Consider the following 23,233-nt stretch of genomic DNA (forward strand, 5'->3'; position numbering starts at 1 on the left):
ACTTAATGCACTTTCTTTTTACATTTAAAAGTGTTATTGCTGAATACTTAGGCCTATTGCACACCTGTATTTTACTGTTGGTCATTAAGGAGAACCTAGATTATTTTATAAAAGTTTCAAGAAACACAAGATTTAATCCTATGAATCTACTGTAGACATGTTTTAATCCTTAATACATGTTTTAATCTATGGATTTTCTTTTTTTTGGCAGAGATTCCAGTTGCATCTCCTACAGCAGTTTACACTAGCTATGAGGAGCCATCAGGTGAACAAACACATCATTTTCTGCTGATTCTAATGCAAATCATGAGATGGCTTTGCCTGTACTACATAAATCATTGTGCAACTAAAAAATATTTGTTCACATGTATCCATCCACTCACATGTTAATCTGAGTGTGAGAGGTCCACCCCTAATGCACAGGCCAGATGTCTTGCTACTGTTCCCTGTGGTCTTCTAGCCTGTATTTTCAATCTGTCATGCAGACTCTCCATGGTCTCAGGCCTAATCTGATCATACGCTTCATTTGCAACAGTTTGTATTTCAATTAAGAGTGGCTGACTCTTGACCGCTAGAATTATCATGTCCATTGTTATGGGATCTTATTCAGCCTGTTGAATGCAATGATGAACATCAAAATAATGTATTTTTTCAATATTATATTTAGATATTATGTTATGTTCATAAAATCTAAAATTCCTAACCCATTGTTTAAAAAAATGAGATGGAATATGAATACTGAAAAATGTCTTGAAAGTTATAGCCCATTAAAAATTCAATGCAAAAGTTTTCAAATAGTGATAGAGCGTTATATTTTAGTACAGGAGACTGGGTTATTCTTAATGTATGCCTTTTTTTCTATATTTTACCTTTTGTTACACACCAAACTCAATTCAGGACTACAGAAAGGTCAATTTCATTTTCGGTCAACAGTTATCTCCCTCCCTTCTATGGCACAAATAGTAAATAATAATAATTAATATGTATGTACACACACACACACACACACACACACACACACACACACATCGTAGTATGGAAGTTGGAAATGAAGTTCGTATTGCTGTCAAAAAGTCCAGTGTGGTTACCACCCTCCAAATTAGGAACCATGTGGTCCCCAGGGACCCTTGAGAATTAATGTGACATAACCACAGTGCTAAACAAAGAGGGCATTTGTCCTCACAGCAGGAGATTGCCCCTTAATGAGAACGGTGGGTGTAATGGCCCCACTGTCGCAAGTGGATGAACGGACTAAAGTGATCGTCAGCTATCAAAGGGAGGTTTGATATGGGCCCCTAACAGCCTGTGGGAGATAATGATAAATTATCCCCCACCCCATCTGTTATAATGTGTATGCTTGCACCACACACACACACGCACACACACACACACACACACACACACACACACACACACACACACACATACACACACACACACACCATCAGCAGTTTATTGATATGTAAATCAGGCCTTCTCGATATGGAGTTGTCAAATTCATTTACTTTGGGATTTCCTTTTTTAACCACCCCCACTCTCCCACCAAACAAAATAAATAAAAACTGGAGACGCGAGCATTCCACAAGAAATGCGTTTTCTTCATGAATTCATCTGAAATCCCAAATCACTCTTTTTTTAAGAGAGGAGACAGAGGTGTTTTTTTTCTTCCTCAATCATTACCCAGGCAACCCCTTTCAATGGGAGTATAATAGGAAATAAAGGGAAAGACTGGACTAAGGGCTGGAAGAAATAATTAAGTTTGTCCATATTCAGGCAAGCTGAAAGGTTCCATCCCCCACTCTCAACTGCCCCCCACTTTCTCTTCAGACTGCCCTGCCCAGCTTTCCCAGCACAAGGTTTTTTGGTCTGGGACAGACCAAGTGGGTAACACTTGGAAAAGATCAAATTTCAATTTATGTCCTTCAGTTGAATGTCAAGGGGGGAAATTGGTTTCCATCTCCAGTTTGCCTTTGGGTCTACAACAGCCCCCTCCTTATAAAAGGCAATGTCCACATCACAAGCAATATTTTTTATAAGAAGAGCACCTGGGATTTACAAGCTATCAATTATGTCCTCAAATGGGCAAGCATTTAAGCAAGTCCACATTACCATGGCTAGATGACTGGGTCAGAGCATGTCCAAAACTATCCTGATAAATTCAGGGTTTTTTTATCATATGGGTGCATGTCGTGAACTTACCTGGAAAACACGTGGCACCAGAATCTGCCATGAGAAGAAGGCAAGCTGGTCTAGACAGTGTGATGCTTTTGGCAATGTTCTTTTGGAATCCTTGGGTCCTGCCATCAATGCAGATATCACTTTGACACATACTAACTTCCTTTGCAATATTGCAGACCATGTACTCCATTTAATGGAACAAGTTGCATGATGAATAGTGTCACCAATACAAGAATGATTAAGGAATGTTTGGTGGAGCACAATAACATCCTTCAGGTGTTATGTGACCTCCAAATTCTCCAGATCTCAGTCCAGTCAAACATTTGTGGGATGTGCAGGACAAGGGCTATCAATAGAGGCCCCCACCTGACAATATACAACACTTAAAAGATCTACTGTAACATGCTTGTGCCAGATACCACAGCACACCAGGGGTCTAGTGCAGCACATGCCAAAGCAAGACCAACACAGTATTAAGCAGGTCATAAAGATTCAGTTGACTGTATATAAGTTTATTCTTTCAGTAAACTTTGTGTATAAGTGATCCCTGTAGCCCCAGTGTACATAGTACATCCAGTATACTGAAAAAGGAACATAGGAAAAATCGTGAGGAAAACTTAAAGGTATGAGGAGTTTGAGGCACAAACAGTATTTTTAGGAATACAATTCCTAATTTCATTTTTTTTTCCATTTTACCTGTTGTCCATAGATTGTGAATCTCACTGCAAGACCACTAAAGGAAAGATGAAAATCACCATGAAGAAGTATTGTAAAAAAGATTACGGTAAGTCTAATATGAAGATGTTTTTATGTATCTTCCCTTCACACTAAAGCTGACCTTAACTAAATAAGTCAATTCAAATGACATGTTATTACTAAGTGATATTCCTGAAGGTGAGGATTCACTTTAAAATAATAGTAATGGTAGTGTAATTACAATATATACACGAAACCAAACAAGAAAATGATATGATCTATAAATGAGCATGTGTTTACACAAAATAAACTGGAAAAGAACTGGATGAATATACATATAAAAAATAAACAACCATACTGAAAATACATAATACAAAATGAAGCACTGCAACCATAACTACATAGAGCTTTATCATTTTACCAGATTTTTGTCGAATCACCTGCTGTTGGGCACTATGAAAAGAACTGTCATCTTTATTTGCTTTGCCATAACACTACAATAATACTAAATTTTTTGTAGAAATTTCTTGGGCTTGTTCACATGCACAGAAATATTTGCACACACATGCTGTTGAAACATTTTCTTTCAATTTTTCACCAAATAAGTCAATGAAACATATGGAGGGCAGAAAGAATTAACAAAAATATGTTCAGAAAAAAGAGTCCACTGAAAAGAAAAGTGCTGAAAAAATAGATGCAAAATAGAGAGGCATTAAATAAAATGATATTTATTTCTATAGCATCTGTTGTGATCAAAATTGTCTCTAGGCGCTTTAAAGAAACTCAAGGCCTGACCCCCAACCAGCAACTGAGTATCATCTTGCTGCACAGCTGGACTTAGCCACAAACATTTTTGCTTGTCATACAACAAGAGCAGATGCGCCTTGAATTAAATGCGCCATGAATTAAATGTACATCAAAACCATAACATGCTTATTCCATAGCCTGAAATACAGGCACACGCACAAAGGGTTGAACGGTCATATAGCTTCTATCACAATGCCAAAAAATCTGCTTCTATGGAGTGTAGAATTGGTGAGTATGGTTGGAGGTATTGAACAAGCAATGGTGGGTGGTCAGCAAACCAATTGTAGACTGGGGCTGCAAGGTGTAATGTCACCTTGTTTTAAACTACAGTGTTGTATGGGACATTGTATGACATCGGTTGCATCCTTCACGCTCTGGTGGTGTGAAAATGTGGAGTGTCTACAGAAATTTAAGAATATGGGCTGGATTTTATGGTTTAATTTTGATATGATGGGGGAGGACACAATGCATACTGGAGATGGCACATTGTGATGTTCCTACCATGTTGGCCAGGATCATCTATAATGGCACTGTCGCCATTGAAGTTTCTTCCTGTTCATTTGGTCTTTGGGAGGTTGAACCCAGTCTCATTTATATAGATAATGTTCAGGAGTGGAGGTGAAAATGACCCATGGTGTAGACTCGGACATTCATAGCCATTTTAAGGGATTTTAATGAAAAAGGTCAAACAGGCAAAAAGAGACAATTTAGGCGACTGGAGTTGCAGGAAGCAGGAGTGCAGGATGGGCAAGGCTGACTGGAGTGGAGGCAGAATTAATGACTGAAAATGGAAAAGGAGGTGAGACAGGCAAAAACTAGAGATCAATCAATTGGGCAAAAAGTTCCAGTTCATTCAAACAGAGCCAAAATATGGTTGTTTCATTCCGAATTGGAATGTATTGGAATGTAAATCAAATGTAAATTAAATGTTGACTGTTTTATGGAATTGAAACAGTCCAGTTGCTATGATTCAGGTACCAGAATTACTATGACCTGGATGGCTGAGAACCTTCACAGACAAGTTTACATTGGCAGCAGCCTTTAGTTTGGTGAACATTGGATACTTTCTCCACCATGGTTGCATCTCCCAGTGCTTTAGAAAAACACAAAAAACAGATATATAGTACATATTGTCAATAATGCAGCCTAGATATTTCTCCCACACAGTAAATAGTTTGAGAAACTTATACATCAGTGTACGACATCAGCCATTCATAAAGTAAACAAGTGTCACCCAATTAATACACTATGTACTAAAGGGTTAGTGTACTACAGAATGTGAAAGAAAGTTTGGTTATATACCTGTTCTCCAGTCTAAATGTCTGGATACAAAGGCAACAGTAAGATGGCTCAAATTGGGCTGCACTCTTGTGTTGTCAGCTCTTGTTTGATGATATGATCAATGGTTTGCTCTGATGTCATTTGAAAGTTTTCTACATTAGTCACAAACTGCTCTATCAGCTGTACCCCTACTTCTCATTCTTCTCATTCTCACATTTCTCTTTCTTTCTCTGCAACATCTTCCATTGTTGTAAAATGCCAAGGTGCTTACCTGTTGTCTTTATGCACACTTCCTGATTGAAGTGATAACAATTAACCATTGGGGTGTTTAGCCAATTAGCCAAGTTTAGCCAATTCATGTAGCGTCATTTGGAATGCTAATGTTTCATGCAATCGTGTGACTTTATGTGAGATTGTTGTGTTTTGTGTGGAGAACCCTGCTCAGTGCATTTTAAAAAGTGCCATTTTGAATTGCAAAATATTTATAAAGTAGAAATCTCTTCAGAGTTTTGGAAACTTTTTTTTAGCTCTGTGTGTATCAGTTGAAATAATCATGTGTATAATTGAGCTACACATGTCATTTTAGTGTGTTAGCAATTGGAAAAAACTGATAAGCCTGCAGTAGTTGAAAAATTGTCAGTGATCATTGACGGAGAAGTGTCAGGTTACACTGTCTTAGACAAGTAACGTGAACATATTTAGGAGTTCTGTACTTTTCTTATAGGCTCGTTAGCAGGGACCCTGATTTGTCCCATCTGTAACTGAAACATTTTTTCATCATCATTCATTTTAAAACACTACAGGTAATCAGTTATGTACCAATACAAACATCCTGAACGAGCCAGCTGTCACAACAAATGTCAACAACAAACGCCGTATGATCCATTAGAGGTAGGAATGATGGAAAGTGATTATTGTGTCTGAATCAGAGCAGTATGGTAGACATGTCTGCTTAGCATGCATTCCCTTTAGTATGGTATAATTCATTTCTCAGGCCTGTCACAATGCTTTTGTGGGACATCAGAGTCGCTATTCTTTGGGGGGCCATAACACCCATGAGTGATTGGTGCTACAGAACCCCCAAGGGTCAGAGGAAAGGGGCCTCTGTTTAAACACAGTTGTCCACTTTGCTGGTGTTAAGAATTCAATGGAGCACAAACAGGTGGTAAAATAGGCAGACGGGTGATTGATTGCACCGGAGAGAAAGAAAAATGTTTTGTTTATATAATTTTTGCTTTTCATTACTACCGTTGCTAGGCAAATGGCAGCCACATAGGGATTATACTGTCTCTTGACACTAGCCTCCGCACTTTTGCACAATCCTTCACCGTGTCACCATGAAGACAACAAATCAAAGAGTTGTACGTTTACTGATGCTCTGGGGGAGTGAGCCCAAAACCTCGGCTGCTCTGTCTGCCCCTCTGTGTTCACACAAGGGAAACAGGTAATTAATTTTTCACAGCGCTAATAACTAGAGTAGAGGGGGGTCTAAGTGTGCTAACTAAGCATGCTCTAATTTCATTAGCCCTCATTTGTTTGTGGCATGCTGTGTCAAACTGCGGCACACAGCCCAGAGAAGATGACCCCAGCCAGGAGTCCGTCTTGCTGAATCATCTTACGTTGTGCATATTGTAAAATGTGCAAGTTGCACATAATGGGGATAATTCAAAGGTGTCTACATGTAGATGTTTTTATGGTTTAATACTGTGACTGTCAAAGGAAGACAGCCGCTGTGCTTGGATGCTGAAACCAGCTCTCCTAGCACTATCTTCCCTGGATTCTCACGCTGCAGAGTTGGATGGGACTCTGGGAGCTGAACGTGGATAGCTCATAAGGTCAGAAACACATCCCAAGTCTTCTGAAACTTTTTTTTGCGGCTGGGAAGACAAATACTGCCATGCAAACACACACCCTTTATGTGTCTCGATGGAGGAGAGGACTGCAATGAATAGTAAGGCTGTGAGAGCTCACACTTTTCAGCCCAACAATCCTCCTTTCTTCTAAAAATGTGTGCAATTTGCTCACAGCGATTCTCTCTCTCTCTCTCTTTCTCACACACACACACACATATTTCTCTTGTTCGTTTTATCTTTTGGTTGTGCTATGGGACAAATAATGACTACATAAAGTGTTTATATTGTAGCAAATAGTGTATACTATTATAATTATCTTTTTTTAAATCATCCCTCTTTTTACTCTCAGTATACACCCACAATAAAATGTCTCCTCTACAGGAACAAATGCAGTCATTAAGGTTGAGATGTTAGAGTGATTGGAGAGGGGTACATTGACAGACCCTGTGAGCAGTTGAGGGTCCGATACCTTGCACCTTGGTTGTGCTTATTAGAAATAAGTGGCAGTGTCTACTCAAGAAACCAATCCAAAATACTACACACTAAAATACTTACCACATTCAACAAAATGAGAGACTGTGGTTTCTCTTGCAGACAGCTCAGTATACACACACACACACACACACACACACACACACACACACACACACACACACACACACACACACACCCACAATGATCTATTCCTAATTTATTTTCTGATTTTACAGCGACAACCTCCTGACTGCATTAAAGTTCTGGCCTCCCAGAATTTGTGCAGGAATTGTGCAAGAATTTGTAAAAAGATATTTATTAATCCTTACGTGCATTACTACACCGGCAGCAATTTCAGGAAGAAGATAAATGTAAGAGGAACTGATCCTTTGGTCCTTTCAGAGAATGTTACTGAATTTTGCTAGGTTTGAATGATTGGGATCATGTGAAAGTAAAATATATTCACACGCACAAGCGTGACCTGACTTTAAGATTAACTGTCATTTCAAAATCAATAACAATTCACTGCAACTGCTAATTTTCACAGAAATTGTTTGAAAAGTTAGGTGCTGGTTTAACTGTGGTTGTTTTAGAGCTAAATCTTATTTAGAGAGTCACCTTGCCTCACTGGTTTTGTGGGTGCTGGTGGAAAGTTTAGGGATTTGTGACCAAGAGTCAAGTTCAGTTAATCTGCACTAGATTTTGGGGTCTTATTAAGGTATCGGTAAAGGGAACAGAGAAATAAAACCTTTCACACAGAGAGCTGATCAGGAGAGAAAGAGAGAGGAAGCATTGATAGCATTAATAAAGGTAAAGAAACCAAAGGTTATATGTTTAAAATGTTATATCAATCATTCTAAGCAATGACCTAACATTCTCCAAACAAAACCTCTCCTTAACTAGCTACCAGATTACAGAGCCAATAAATCAACCAAAAGATCAGATTTAGCAAGATTTCACACATTTAACTTAATGATGCACAAGTATATCACATAATTGTCCATTAGATAGATTCAAACTCCAAGTGCAACAAGCAAGACCATGATATCAAATTACTGAATATATTATTCTGATATTCCTTTTCCAGCTGTCCAGGTGCATGTTCTAAAAGGGGACAAAGCTGGTGAGTGGTGGAAGTTCACAGTCAACATAATTTCAGTGTACAAACAAGGTGAACACCGCATCCGTCGTGGAGACCAACTGCTGTGGGTTCGTGCCAAGGATGTGGCCTGCAAATGTCCCAAAATCAAGCCAGGGAGGAAGTACCTGCTCCTGGGAACAGATGACGATTCCCCTGGCAATAGTGGCGTAGTGGCAGACAAGGGAAGCTTGCTTATCCCTTGGAAGGACCTGTGGGGCCGCAGGCTGAGGAAATTCCAACAGCGTGATAAAAGGGGGAAGTGCTAAAAGTTAATTTGGAGGAAAAGAGAGTGATCCAGGTTTTTGAGTTTGCTGAACCTAAATAAACAAGGAAATAATAACTGGAAGATAGGGGAAATGTGGGGAGCAGAGTAGAAATGACTGATTTCTGCTGCTCTGAACCAGAGCAAAGAGTTTCAAGGAACTTTTATAGAGGAGCTCATGCTACGTTTATTCTGTCTTTGTGTCAATTTGTTGTGTTCTTGCAGAGTTTGCACCTAAAGTTACAGATGTGCCAACTCCTAAGATAGTGGCCTTTATTCGACAGGCTCTTCAGTTATGTCCCATAGCAACTCCTGCATAACTATTCTGTATTTTTCATTTTCAGTAGGTCAGACATTGTCTATGAATCATAAATCCCTGCTTTAAAACTGGAATTATATGATCACTAATAATACATAAATCTATGATTTAAGCTCTTCAAGTTCCCCCATCTGTTCACTCCACTATTTTGATGTCAGAATCATTGATAATATTACAGAATCTTCCTCTACATGCAAAAAAGGTCATGCTAGTAATTTGGCACTAGAATCTAAGTGATTCCCATCCACCAAGTCACTTTAGCTGTCAATCATGACATCTAACTCTCTTGACATGATATCAAGCAAATTGTTTAAATGAATTAGATTTGATTTTTGAAAATCCAAGACCTTGTGTGATTCGAGCTCCCATCTGTAAAGGAAAAATTAAGTGTCAGAGCTGCTTTTTCAAGTTGATAACTGATTCAAGTTGACATAAAACATGACACATAAAAATGAAGAGGGGGGCCTTGAAACTATTAATTGTTTTTAACCTCACTTGTTTTCCCTTATTGATTTCCCTTATTCTTATATTGAAATGAATAGTACAGTACATTTTTTTCATGTAAAAAGAAAAGGACACGGGGGTGGGGGCGGGGGGGCAGCTATAGATTCCATTCTGTCAGTGTTACTTTAGTCAAACAGTACCCATTGACCCTCCAGTGTTATTACTGATGACTTTACCTCATCTTCATTCATCAGCATTCGTTGAGAGCTTAATAATATGCGACAATAAGGTGTACTGTAGTTGTGGCTTCTGCAATGTAAAATACCTGTCATTGAGTTGTGATAGTTGTGTTATGTAGATTTAGACATATCAATCATGCACTTATTTTAGTGTTTAGTGTTCTCAAGAAAGTAAAAGAACTGAGAAAATGAGTCATTTAGTCCTTCAACAAATCCTTCACCTATCAAGTATCCTTGTACTACTTACTCACGCATGCTCACTGTTTTAATAATAGCTAACAGCAACTGAGAATTGTGTACTAATTTTATAAGTATAATGTTTTTTTGTGTTCTGGGGAAAATAACCTGTGGGGTGAAGGAAAATTGCAATGCTTAGTGTATAGCACCTCAAAGTGACTATTGAAGATCACATATTATCATAAAGACTTGATACTTGACAAAAGGTTGTGACAAATTCTGTATATCTTATACAGTCACATTTCAGTATTTCATTGTATTGTATAGCTGTTTTTTATTATGGTGTTTAACATGACTCTATCTTGTTGTGAAACTAACCATTTTATAAATGTGTAATAAATTAAAAGGCAAAAAAATGAATGTCAGTAAAATGTCCTTAGAATCAGACCTTTATAAAATATAAATTATATGTTCTGCACACAATACTCATACACAAATGCAGTACTATAACCAAATGCATCCAGAAGCAATAATAAAAAATGTATGTTTCAGTATCTACAATTCTGCTCTTTCTTTCCATATTAGTGTATCCATTTTGTTTAGCAGTGTCGAGTGCAAATGTTGTATAATACTAATATATTATCTTTATGACAACTGAATATATTTAATTGCCCACAAAACAGTGCGGTTTTGTGTATTTTTTTGCGCCCCCATTTTAACCTTTTGCTCTTTTTGCTTGTAGTTGGGTAAAACATTTGAGAATTTTGTCACTTAAACAGATTTATAGTACTGAAAATGTTTTCATATAAAATAAAACTCTCCAAAAAACTATGGTGCAAAGGAAATAATCATTTTAGTGCTGCTGTGAATCAAAGATTGACAAATTCAGCATACTTTCCACATATCATTAATGACAACAGGGTAGAATCTGTCTGGAAAACTCATACATATTGTTATTGATGTGGTCCTTGTTCATTGTTCAGTGATATTTAATGTGCCTTTTCACCCTGCACAGGTATAGAGTTTGCACTACATGTTAAATCTAATTTCATCATCTGCACCAACTTGATAATCAACAATAATTATTCAATTTTTGCCATTATTCAACAATAATGGCATAAATTGGTTAAGTTGAACACTTACTTAAAATTTGAGGAAAGAGGGAATAACAGCAGGAAAACATATCATAAACATAATAGTGAAACATAATGGGACCTTTACAACAACATGTTTGAATTTTATCAGTATTCTAATAAATAAAACAATGACAGTGTTAATGTTAATATATACTCTGTTGTCCATTTACCGTAGTTGAAATAACTTGGTTTTCAGACACGCCCCCTTTTAATTCCTATTTATGCACAATAGTGACTTTTAAACTACAAAAGATCATCAACAATTTCTTCATATATATAATTTATATTCATTATTCGATTTTTAATTTATAATTTAAATTCATTGTTTAATATATTTAGCTTCTTTAAGATCCCAGGTCACTGTTGATGGATAAAGCACGTCTAATCTGATCCTCCGAAGTGCGAGGTGGCATGTCTTATTTTTGTGGGAGGTTAACACACAAAACTGCCATTCTGGCCACAAATGAGAGCTCATTCTGAGTTTACTTGAGAGCGGACTATGATTGATATACCTCTCCCAATGGTGCACATTATAAAATACTCCACAGAGAGCACCCAATTATGCAGTCACTGCCAAGAACTTAAGATAGGTTTTTCGATAACAGAAGTCTGCTGTCAAATGATTTGAATTATGGATGCAAGATGGGAAAATTAACCAGATGAAAGAGTGACATACTACACCTTTAGATATATATGAGAGTAGGCTATTTTAACAATAGCCTGCTCATAATTTTTAGTCTCTTCAGGCTGAGCATCACAAGCTGGATTTGTTTCAGATACAGGAAAATATATGTGAACTTGCAGCCTTACACACACTACCCTATATAAACTTGGTTTTCTGCCATTTGGATGACAGGTTCAGATGCTCAATTTTTTTAATCTGTTCAAACAAAACTGTTAATTAGACTGTTTATATTATTGTATCAAATTTTCGATTGTTTGTTTTACTGTCTCAAACCATTCTGCTGAGCTTGCCTGCTTCACTGTCTTATCCATTTCCCACCATTTGGTGGGCCTTATGTTCATTTGGTGTTCCAGTGCATGAATTAGTGGCCTGGCATTAATGATAGTGACCTGCTCCTGCTTCCGCTCATCTTGAAGTCCACCTCAGGTGCTCTTCCAGAACTTTTATGGGCTCTTTGAGGCTTCCCTCTTTTCTTAGCCTTATAGACCTTTGGTAAAACTGTAGGGATTGCTGTAGTTGCAGGTTCTTGTCTGTTCCTCCCTGTTCTGTTGCCGTATGAGGTGGTCTTCTTAGCTTTGTCAGTCTGCTTTATTTCAGCTTGTCATTCACTGAGTCCAGCTCTTTCCATCTCTGCGGCCTTCTTCCACTGCCAACCAGACTGTCTGCGCCTCGTGCTGCCTTCTGGACCTTTGCAGAGGGCTCTCCTCTGCCTCTGTATTTTGCTCTTAATCCCAAGCAAGTCGGCATCATAGTGATGGCTCCCATGTTCCCCAGTTTCCTTTAAACAGGACCCTTCAGTTGTTCTAGTAGGAGGACCAGGTTGGTGTCAGTAGTATCTCACTCTTCTCACTGGATTTGGGCCACAGTATCTGAAGTTTCTTTCCTTCCATTTTCATCTCTGTTAAAGGCAGCGGCTGGCTGAATGCTGAGCAAAAGACTTGTTTTGGCTGTGGCTGACTGGGCTTTAGGTTGGACGCTGTTGCTGGAGGGTCATGGCAACGTTGAGCTTCATTTGAGGTACCGATACCTTGAACACTGAGGGGGTTGTCCTGCCTTCGAGCTTCTTGTCTTCAAGAAGTACCGGTAAATACAAAACATTGCTGAGCTTGATGAGACATTCCTTTAAGCAGTTAAGGCCCTTTGCTTTTGTTGGCTTTGACACAGCCGCAATTGAAGCTCTGCAGCTCTTGTCCTGCCTATGTTGACTGTCCATCCATTACATTGGTATTTGTTGTGTTTATTGTCAGTTCTGTTCCACGGTCCATCACCGTATGATGCGTCCATGAAGGGACATCTTCTACCCCCACTCTCACAGACCCTTGGAGTATTCTCATACTTGAAGTTTTTCTAACAATGATGATCAGCACTGGCTCACTAACCCATACCTACTGTGTTGGGGTATATTTCCAGTCTTTCCAGACCGTCTTCTTGTATTTTCCTGATTGTCAGCTGTGCTTTTGCAGCAATCATTGGATCGCTCCAGAACAGGTGCATTCACAGGCTTTAATTGCTATAAGGCTTTACCACTGGGATACATTGTAAGGTCGGCGCCTCAGCACCAGGGTGTGTATGCCATTTATCACAATATACCCTCTGCAGAGGTAGGCCCTCCACAGATTCAAGCCTAGTTGTTTGTCATGGCATCCAGGTGTCTCTGCAGTGTTGTCTAGCTCTTTATATAGAAAGCTCTAATACTCAAGTTCAGCCCCCTTTGACCAAAGCACAATAGCAAACCAAATAAATATACTTACTTTAATACTTATATTATTACTGACGTTTGTACTTAAGAACTTTTAATGAGAGGAGAAACACCACCAAAATAATGGATGTGTTTAATCCTGTATTCGAAGTACTTGGGTAGCTTAAATTGATGACAATGATTTGTAATTTTGATCACAAAATTTTCTTTCACCTTATATTTTATTTGAACTAATGTGATGACAGTCTCCCTAAATTATATCATATGCAAGGAACCCATTGACAATTGCGAACACTAATAACATTTGTGTACAGTTTGGTGCAACCTAGCTGACTTTGTAGCCCTCATTTGCAGTCAGGCTTCAGCACACAGATGGACCGGAGCTCTGAGAAAACAAAGAGTGAAGCACCTTTGGAACTAGGCTTAAAGAGGTGCTTGATATCAACACAAGGCCTACACACATTTATGGTGCACATGGGCAAGAACCAAAAGAAACACACACACACACACACACACACACAAATTCTAATGCATTACACACTCTGCTTTTGACACCAACACCTTCAGGGCCCTCCCAACACCCACCACTTCACTCACTCTTTCACTCACTCCTAACTTCCCCCACCATTTCCTTTTTTCTTGCAGTGCACATCACATGGTTCAAAAGCTGTACTTCTGGCTTACTAGATCAGAACACAAAGGCTCTTCTTATGCATCCTGGAGAAGCCCCACTGGAGAGGCCTCCATTCCATCCTGGATGGAGCTAATGCATACAGGCGGAGTTAGTCTTCTTTTTATTTCTCATTACCATTTGCATACAGGATTAAGCCACTTGGCTTTTGGATGGTTTGTACTATTTCCCTCCCACAGCCACATTCTCAAGGTCCAAGTTAAATGATCAGTTAGACAATCAGCTCATAAATTAGCTCTTTTTAATGTCTGTTCACGCACACTGCTGGGTCCAGAGGATGCCAAGTGTAGATCTCATTGAGATCACATGGTGAAGAGAGTCCTTCAGCTGCTGCACAGTGTTGCCCTGTTTTCATCGAACAGCCTACAACTAGGACAAATGATATCACAAAATAGCTAAAAAGTTTAAAAAGTTTTCACTTTAATTCTTATTTCATTTTTTATTTCCTTTTATTCAAAGGTTCAATTTCAAAAAGTTAGGTCAGAGTACAACTTAAAATACTAGTTAATAAACATGAATGAACAACTTACATATTCTCATAGTAAAATTACAAGTTATTCAATTGTTTTTGTCACAATACTATATTTCAGACCACAATGTAAATAACCAATACTATCTACGAAAATTGTAATAGAGGGTTTTCTACACTTCTGCAGTCCTGCAGTGAAATCCAGTGATTACAATACTATTACTACTACTACTACTACTACTACTACTGCTACTGCTACTACTACTGCTACTATTACTACTACTACTACAACTACTACTGCTGCTACTACTACTGCTACTACTACGGCTACTACTATTACAACTACTGCTGCTGCTGCTACTTCTGCTACTACTACTACTACTACTACAACTACTACTGCTGCTGCTACTACTGCTGCTACTACTACTACTGCTGCTGCTGCTATTACTGCTACTCCTACTGCTGCTGCTGCTGCTACTACTGCAGCTGCTACTACTACTGCTGCTGCTATTACTGCTGCTACTACTGCAGCTGCTACTGCTACTACTACTACTACTACTGCTGCTACTACTGCAGCTGCTACTGCTACTACTGCTGCTGCTACTACTATTACAACTACTACTGCTGCTACTACTGTTACTACTACTACTGCTACTACTGCTACGGCTACTCTCATAGCTACTGCTGCTACTCCCACTACTATTACTACTACTGCTACTACTACTACTACTACAACTACTACTGCTGCTACTACTACTACTGCTACTACTACGGCTACTACTATTACAACTACTGCTGCTGCTGCTACTTCTGCTACTACTACTACTACTACTGGTGCTACTACTGCAGCTGCTACTGCTACTACTGCTGCTGCTGCTGCTACTACTGCAGCTGCTACTGCTACTACTGCTGCTACTACTACTACTACAACTACTACTACTGCTGCTACTACTGTTACTACTACTATTGCTACGGCTACTCTCGTAGCTACTGCTGCTACTCCCACTACTATTACTACTACTGCTACTACAACAGCTACTACTACTACTGCTACTACTACTACTGCTACTACTGCTGCTACTGCTACTGCTGCTGCTGTTGCTACTACTACCACTAATAATAATGAATAAAGAATAAGATATGTTAACAATATAATATATCACAAAAATATCATATTTTGGTCAAAATTTCACTGCTTAACAACATGTGCAGTACTAAGTCCTTTAAGAGGGTTCTCATAAAACCCTATAGGACATTTTAAAACCTTCACAATTTTTAAATCTGCTTTACACTAGTTGTTTCTGTGAGATGATGTGTTTCATTTCATTATTAAAATAACCCTTTAAAAAGGTTAATGGTTGGTTGAAAAAACAACTCAGCACCCAGAAATATTTCAATTAAATTTGACAGGGGAAAAAATGAGGTTTTAAAAAAATGTATTTATTATTTTGATTTATGAAAAACCAATTAAACAGATTATGTAATATTGTATGTATAATATATGTATAATATTTGTATTATTTGCTATGTATGACATCACACATTTACAGAATTCAAATGATAATTATTCTACATTTGAATATATGCTTAGTTAAGAGAGAGCGCGAGAGAGTGCTTCAGAGCACTGCTGAGCAAGCTACCGAACCCATACATGCTCACATAGGACCCTGCCATGAACTGGCGACTCATCCATGGGTGGACCCTGCCTACGCCGATTGTGGACCCTCCCTGTAACCCCAAAAGAGATAAAGCAGTGTAGAAGACAAGGCAAGCGAGAGAGGGAGAAAGATTATATATTAACATTTAAAAATTCTTTCCAAATATCTAATGTTGAAAATTGATTATTAATTCTTTTATTTTTCAGTGGAGATCTACATTGAGTCCATTGTCAATCATTTATACATTACAAATGCTTTTTGATTTTTAGTATAGTTTTCCAATAAAATTAAGTCTTTCAAAAAAAGTCAAATTGGTCAAAACAAACATGTATCTTAAACTAAATGCAATATTCACGGATATTTAAAGGGGCAAAATACAAATACATACAGACATTTAAAAAGAAGGTAAAGAGAGATAAGATATTTGGAAATGAGAGCTCTCTGACTGTATCTGCCAGTCTCTTTTAATCGGAATACATTAATATACATTTGTTTTGGCTTGGAACACAATGCTTATGCACATGCTTATGGACAATAGCGTAGAGTTACTTCAGGCTCTGGGATCTTCAAATAAACGCTGCCTGATTGTCATGGTGACCAGGAAGTGGAATTAACTGCTATATTAGCTGACCTTCATCTTGTTGTTTGTCTCAAACTGGCTGCTGGGCCCCGGGCTGGCCCGTAACCACGGTCTCCAGACCCAACAATATGGGCATTTCCTCACCCGAAAACACAGTCCTTGGTGGTTTACTGAGCAAACATGATGAGGTCTGCCAAACACTCCTCGCTCCCACATTTCACAATCACTTTTTGTATTAACATATATCCCTTTTTGCGCTGGAATTTCCATGGAGTTCTGAGGGGCTACCAGATAGTTGTGGGTTGAGTGTGACACAGAAATATTAGATACATATCCGAAATACATACAATACATATCTGAAAGCTCAAACCTCAGTCAGTGCTATGCAGGCACAGTAAATTCCATATATTGAAAAAAAAAAAAAAAGGTTAATGAAAGTAAGCGTCACCTATGCAAATATGTCAGATAATTGTCGAAGAAAGGAAGTTAAAAGTCAATATTTTGGATGGCCAATGTTTCATTTTTCTTATTTAAGAAAGGAATAAGCTAGCTTTAAAACAGCATTAACAATAAATCACATTTACTTATGAAGGTCTTAATGTAGAATTTTCCAGAAGAAAAGCTCTAACAACAAAGAAATGATAGATTTGAAATTTTGAAGCAATTTACACACACCTGATATTATATTTTGAAGAACTACAAATCTGGCAGATCTCTATCTATATCTATTTTGTACCTAAAATAATTCTTAAGATAATACAAGTATTAGTAACCACTCATAAGCGCCTAGAAACAATTTTGATTGATCGCTATATAAATAAAGATTGATTGATTGATATTAACATTATTTACTAACACTGTGCAAAATTATATATAATTCCTCAATAGAGTGCAATAACTTAATATGCAACATGTCCAAAACTTTAGGCCTTAACAACCTTTAGTTCATTACATAAGATTGCTGCAAGCTGGAATATGTCTGTCTGTCTGTATATTATTATTGTTGCTGTTGCTGTTGGTTGTAGTAGCATGACCACCAGGATCAACCCACTAAAAAAGAGACATGTGGATAAAAATTGTGTTACCGGTACATTAAACCATTATGTAAATCAGCATTGTTAAACAATAATTTACATAATAACATGATGAATTTGATAAAAAAAAAAAAAACTACACCTATTTATTTTTTGTGGTATAAATATGATATGATTGTTTTTCTGTTGTGGGAAATTAAAGTGCTCATTAGCGAAATTCCATATATTACCATTCTTCTTGGGTTGACCATCGATCCGATGATGTCAGTGCAGTCATCTCTGGTGACTTCGAAGGTGGCTGATTAGCCCAATTCTGGAGCCACACACTCTGGGACAGTTGGGACATGGGAAAGACGCCGTGGGTGGGGCTGTTGCTGCTTCCTTCCTTCTTTGCCTGGCTGCTGCGACTTTGCCTCTTCTGTGGTCCTCGAAGGATTTGCAGCCCTTCTTGACTGCGGCGCGCCATCCGACTCTGTTTTGGGCCTGGGCTTCTAGCTGTGCTGGAGGGATGCCACAGTACTTTAGGCTGTCCTTGATGCAGTCTTTGTACCGCTTCTTGGGGCGCCCAGTGTTTCTCTGCCCCTGGGAGAGGACGCCAGACGTAGAAGACCTGACGGGGAAGGCGCGTGCTGTCCATTCTGATCAGGTGGCCTGACCAGCGGAGGGCTTTCATAATCATGGTCTCGATACTTACAAGGCCAGCTCTGTCCAAGACCGCCAGGTTGGTCACTCTATCCTGCCATTTGATGTGCATTATTGACCGCAGGGACCTCATGTGGAATCGTTCCAACTGTTTTATGTACTTCCTGTATGTTGTCCAGGTCTCACAGCCGTAAAGAAGGCTGGTGAGCACAACAGCTTTGTAGACTTTAATTTTAGTCTCCAGTTTGATGTTTTTGTTATTTATCACACGGGCTCTGAGTCGACCAAGGGACTGGCTGGCTTTGCTGATACGCTGAGCTATCTCCTTGTCTAGAGAGCCATCACAGGAAATGGTGCTTCCGAGGTACTTGAATTGCTCAACCACCTTCAGCTCAGTTCCCTCGATGGATACATTGGGGGGCGGTGCGCTGGTGCCTGGTGCTGGTTGGTGCATGACCTCCGTCTTACTGAGGCTGATCATCAGGCCAAACAATCGAGCTGCTTCTGCAAATCTGTCGACGATAATTTGGAGGTCAGGCTCTGTGTGTGCCATGAGAGCACAATCGTCGGCAAAGAGCGCATCGTGGACTAGCCGCTCTATTGTCTTTGTTCTGGCATTCAGTCTTCGGAGGTCAAAGAGGGAGCCATCCAGCCGGTAGCGCAGGTAGATGCCACGGTCGAGGTCTCGGAGGGCATGGTTGAGGACACAGGTGAAGAAGAGGTTGAAGAGGACAGGGGCAAGGACACACCCCTGTTTCACGCCATTGGAGATGTCGAAGGGCGCAGAGGTGTCGCCGTTTGACAACACGAGTCCTTGCATGCCATCGTGGAAGAGACGGATGAGGTTGGTGAATTTTCTCGGGCAGCCTAGCTTGCTGAGGACGGACCAAAGTGCCTCTCTGTTTACCGTATCGAACGCCTTGGTGAGGTCGATGAAAACGGCGAAGAGGTCCTTGTGCTGTTCAATGCATTTCTCCTGGATCTGCCTAATGGTGAACACCATATCGATGGTGCTGCGGCCAGGTCTAAAACCACACTGAGTCTCTGGAAGAGCTTCCTCGGAGACTAAGGAGATGAGGCGGTTGAGAATGACGCGAGCCAGTATTTTCCCGGCAATGGACAGAAGCGAGATGCCTCGGTAATTACCACAGTCTGCTTTGTTGCCTTTCTTAAAGATAGAAACAACAGTGGCATCTTTGAAGTCCTGTGGCATGTTTTCTTCTTCCCATATGCTTGTCAGGATGTTGTGGAAGGCTCCAAGTGCTCCTGGTCCCGCCGCTTTGTGGAGCTCTGCAGGAATATTGTCGCCACCAGCTGCTTTGCCTGAGCTGGTCTGCTTTATGGCCTTCATGACTTCGTCTAATGATGGAGGGAGGTCGAGGTCATCTACAACTGGCTTCTGGGGGATAGAGTTCAGTGCAGCAGGGTCGACAGTAGAAGGCCTGTTGAGGAGGGTGGAAAAGTGCTCTCTCCAGCGTTCGATGATGTTGGCCTTATCTTTCAACAGGGTCGAACCATCCGCAGATAGAAGCGGGGTGATGCTAGGTTTTGCTGGCCCATAAACTGCCTTTAGCGAACTGTAGAACTCTTTAGCATTGTTGGACTCAGCATGGTTTTGCACCTCTTCTGCCTTTCGGTCCCACCAACTGTCTTGCATCTCACGAAGCTCTTTCTGCGCCGTTTGCTGCAGCTGTTTGAAGCGATCCTTTTTTGAAGTGGAGTTGATGTCATTTTGCAACTCGATGAAGGCTTGTCGCTTTTTGTCTAGAAGCTTGCTGATGGCCTCGTTGTTTTCATCAAACCAATCCTGATGGTTTCTTTGCTTCGGCCCAAGAATAGCTTTAGCTGACTCTGTCACCATTTTCCTGTATTGGGTCCACTTGTCGTTTGGATCTCCAGTCAGAGGTCCATGGGCAGTCAGCGCGTCGTCCAGGTGTTGTTGGAACGCTTCTCTTTTGACAGGGTCTTGAAGCCGTTTGGTATCAAACTTTGCCCTGATGAGCTTGGCTCTCTTGCGTTGAGTGGGGGCAATACAGAGTGCAAGGATGGCTCTGATCAGTCGATGGTCGGTCCAGCATTCCGCTCCTCTCATGGCTCTGGTGATCTTCACGTCTCGAATGTCCCGCCTTCTGACAATGACATAGTCTATTAAGTGCCATTGCTTGGATCTGGGATGCATCCATGAAGTCTTGTACTTGTTCGCAAGCCGAAAGAGAGTGTTAGTGACTGTCAGGCCGTTTTCTGCACACATCGTCAGGAGTAGCATGCCGTTGTTGTTCAGCTTTCCTACTCCATGTGGACCCATCACACCTTTCCAGGTCTCAGAGTCGCATCCTATCCTGGCATTGAAGTCTCCCAGCAATACGAGTTTGTCGCTGCTAGGCGTGGACTTGATGACGGAGTCCAGGTTCTCGTAGAATGCCTCCTTGTCTTCGTCACTGCTAGTCAGTGTGGGCGCGTAAGCGCTAATGACAGTTGCGTGGCGTGATTTCGAGATGCGGAAACGGAGTTTCATTAGGCGTTCGTTGATGCCGGTGGGGAGATCAGACATGAGACGGAGGAGAGTGGAGCGTATGGCAAAACCAACTCCATGGATCCTGTCCTCGTTTTCAGCTTTTCCTTTCCAGAAGAATGTGTACCCTCCATCAGGCTCGCAGATCAATCCTTCTTCAGCAAAGCGAGTTTCACTAAGAGCAGCGATGTCGATCCTGTAGCGGGCTAGCTCCTTGGCTATCAGGGCTGTTCTTCTCTGGGGTCTTTCTGTGGTGTCTCGGTCCAGCAGAGTGCGTATGTTCCATGATCCAAAGATGAGTTTCTTTTCCTTTGTTTCTTTTTGTTTTCGACCGCATTGTAGAGCTAATCTGCCAGCCGCGGCATGCTGGCCAGAAACGTTGTGAGGCAAGCAATGTTTGGGACACCTTTTCTAGTCCCCTCCCTTGCTAGGGTGAGCAGTGCTGTCCTAAAGAGGGCTGCTCAGTCGCCTGGGATGCTGCCGAACTCCTCTGTTGCCTCAAGTCAAGAGTCGAGCGACCACTGGTCCACAGGCCGCCTACGTGCAGGTTTGAGACTACGGCTCCCAGTAGTAACCGCTACCTGCCGCTTCGCCCCGCCCCCAACGCCGTAGGACTTGTAGTAGATGCAGCAGGTGCGAGAAGACTACACAAAAACCTGCGCTGAGAAAGAGATTTTGGTGGGGAAGTCATTGCGCTGGGACAACCCCACCCTCTCGGCCGCAGAAGTCAGAGTCCAGTGGCACGACGAGGCGTTACGACTGGCTACCCCCTTGGCTGCAGTGGATGGCCAGACCTTCTTCCGTGCTCCGGTGTGCCCTATGCATTCCACAGTGCCTTGCTGCTACGCTTTCTCAGCCGTTGATCCTTACTATTGGTTTCTTCCGCCTGGTCCATCGAAGCAGTCTTCACATGCTGGGTGAGCAGAACCCTATTCACCGAAGGTCTATGACCCGCCGGTTACCCTCACTTGGTTTAGCCGACCTGTCGAAGTCGTTGCCCGGGGTGTGGCCGCTGTTGCATGTTAACAGCTACGGGGAGCCACAAGTGAGAGCTGAGTGACAGGTGGGGACCAAAGGCTGGCGAGCTGCCCTAGAAGGGCACGACATTCCCCCAGGCCAGAGGTACTACCCCTCCCTGTACACCCCACACACCCCATATATATATATATATTACCATACTTTGAAAGTAAGAACAAGCCCAACGCTATATGTTATGTCTTTTCTACAGTGTTGTTTTCATCTGTCCTTCGCAACATCAAGAGCTGCTGTTTAATATGAGTTTTCTAGCTTATTTCATGGGCACCTCAGTTGAACCACTATGAAAAAGATATTCATATCCTATAAGATATATATTGAAGAGGATAGCATGAACATTGCAATTCAAAGGCACTGGATAGCAGACAAGATTGAATATAGTAATTAATTAATTCAGTAATATTAATTCAGCGAAATGTTGTGCTTGTGTTTAGATGTTTCAGTGAGTCAGCAGATGTTTCACTGAAAGAACCATATACACATGTGTGTGTGTGTGTCTGTTCACGGTGACTTAACGTGTGACAACTTTGATTGAGCTTTTAATTTTGCAATTAATGTATTTCCCTGATCTCTGCCTATTCTCTACCTGTCCTCCCCCTTCTCCTCCCCTTTCTCCTCTCTCTCTACTCAGCCGGCCATCAGCAGGAGGGTCCCCCTACATGAGCCTGGTCCTGCTCAAGGTTTCTTCCTGTTAAAAGGGAGTTTGTCCTTGCCACTGTTGCTTGTTGGGGGTCAGGCCCTGGGATTCTGTAAAGCACCTAGAAACAATTTTGATTGTAATAGATGCTATATAAATAAAGATAGATAGATAGATAGATAGATAGATAGATAGATAGATAGATAGATAGATAGATAGATAGATAGATAGATTGATTGATTGATTGATTGATTGATTGATTGATTGATTGATACTATCATACCAGATCATATTCTTTAGGTGGATATTTTGGAAATTGTTACTGAACACGTCATAAATAATTAAATAAGTAGTGTTTCTTGAAATGAAGGGTCACACAAATCTCTGGGGATTTTTCAGTGATTGTGTGATTATTGTCATGTGAACTTGAGTGTTCTGAAAAGCAACTTTATAAATAAGATATATTATTTTTGCAGAAACAAATTATGAAGAGGGCAATGGAGCAATTCAATGTTTTAGCCATTCAAATGTCATGTAAATGTAAAAATGTCTTTATTCCTAACAATGCACTGATGTTGGTTTTA

The 23,233-nt window shown here is 40.5% G+C and overlaps 1 protein-coding gene across 3 annotated transcripts in view; it reads left to right on the forward strand.

The window, feature by feature from the left end:
• The window catches only part of ntn1b (netrin 1b), a 41,895-nt gene extending 18,662 nt beyond the window's left edge, over positions 1-23,233 (forward strand). Inside the window, exons 5-7 of one of the 3 annotated variants that reach the window (XM_057014363.1) lie at positions 212-265; positions 2,888-2,962; positions 22,644-23,233. In XM_057014363.1, coding sequence (XP_056870343.1) covers positions 212-265; positions 2,888-2,962; positions 22,644-22,675 — 161 coding nt within the window. In that variant the 3' untranslated portion in view covers positions 22,676-23,233. Of the gene's footprint in view, positions 1-211; positions 266-2,887; positions 2,963-8,376; positions 10,433-14,036; positions 14,174-22,643 lie in introns of those variants that run through there. The other 2 variants (XM_057014361.1, XM_057014360.1) reach the window with 2 other exon arrangements.

This window comes from Takifugu flavidus, chromosome 18 (assembly GCF_003711565.1).
Source record: "Takifugu flavidus isolate HTHZ2018 chromosome 18, ASM371156v2, whole genome shotgun sequence".
Lineage (NCBI taxonomy): Eukaryota > Metazoa > Chordata > Actinopteri > Tetraodontiformes > Tetraodontidae > Takifugu > Takifugu flavidus.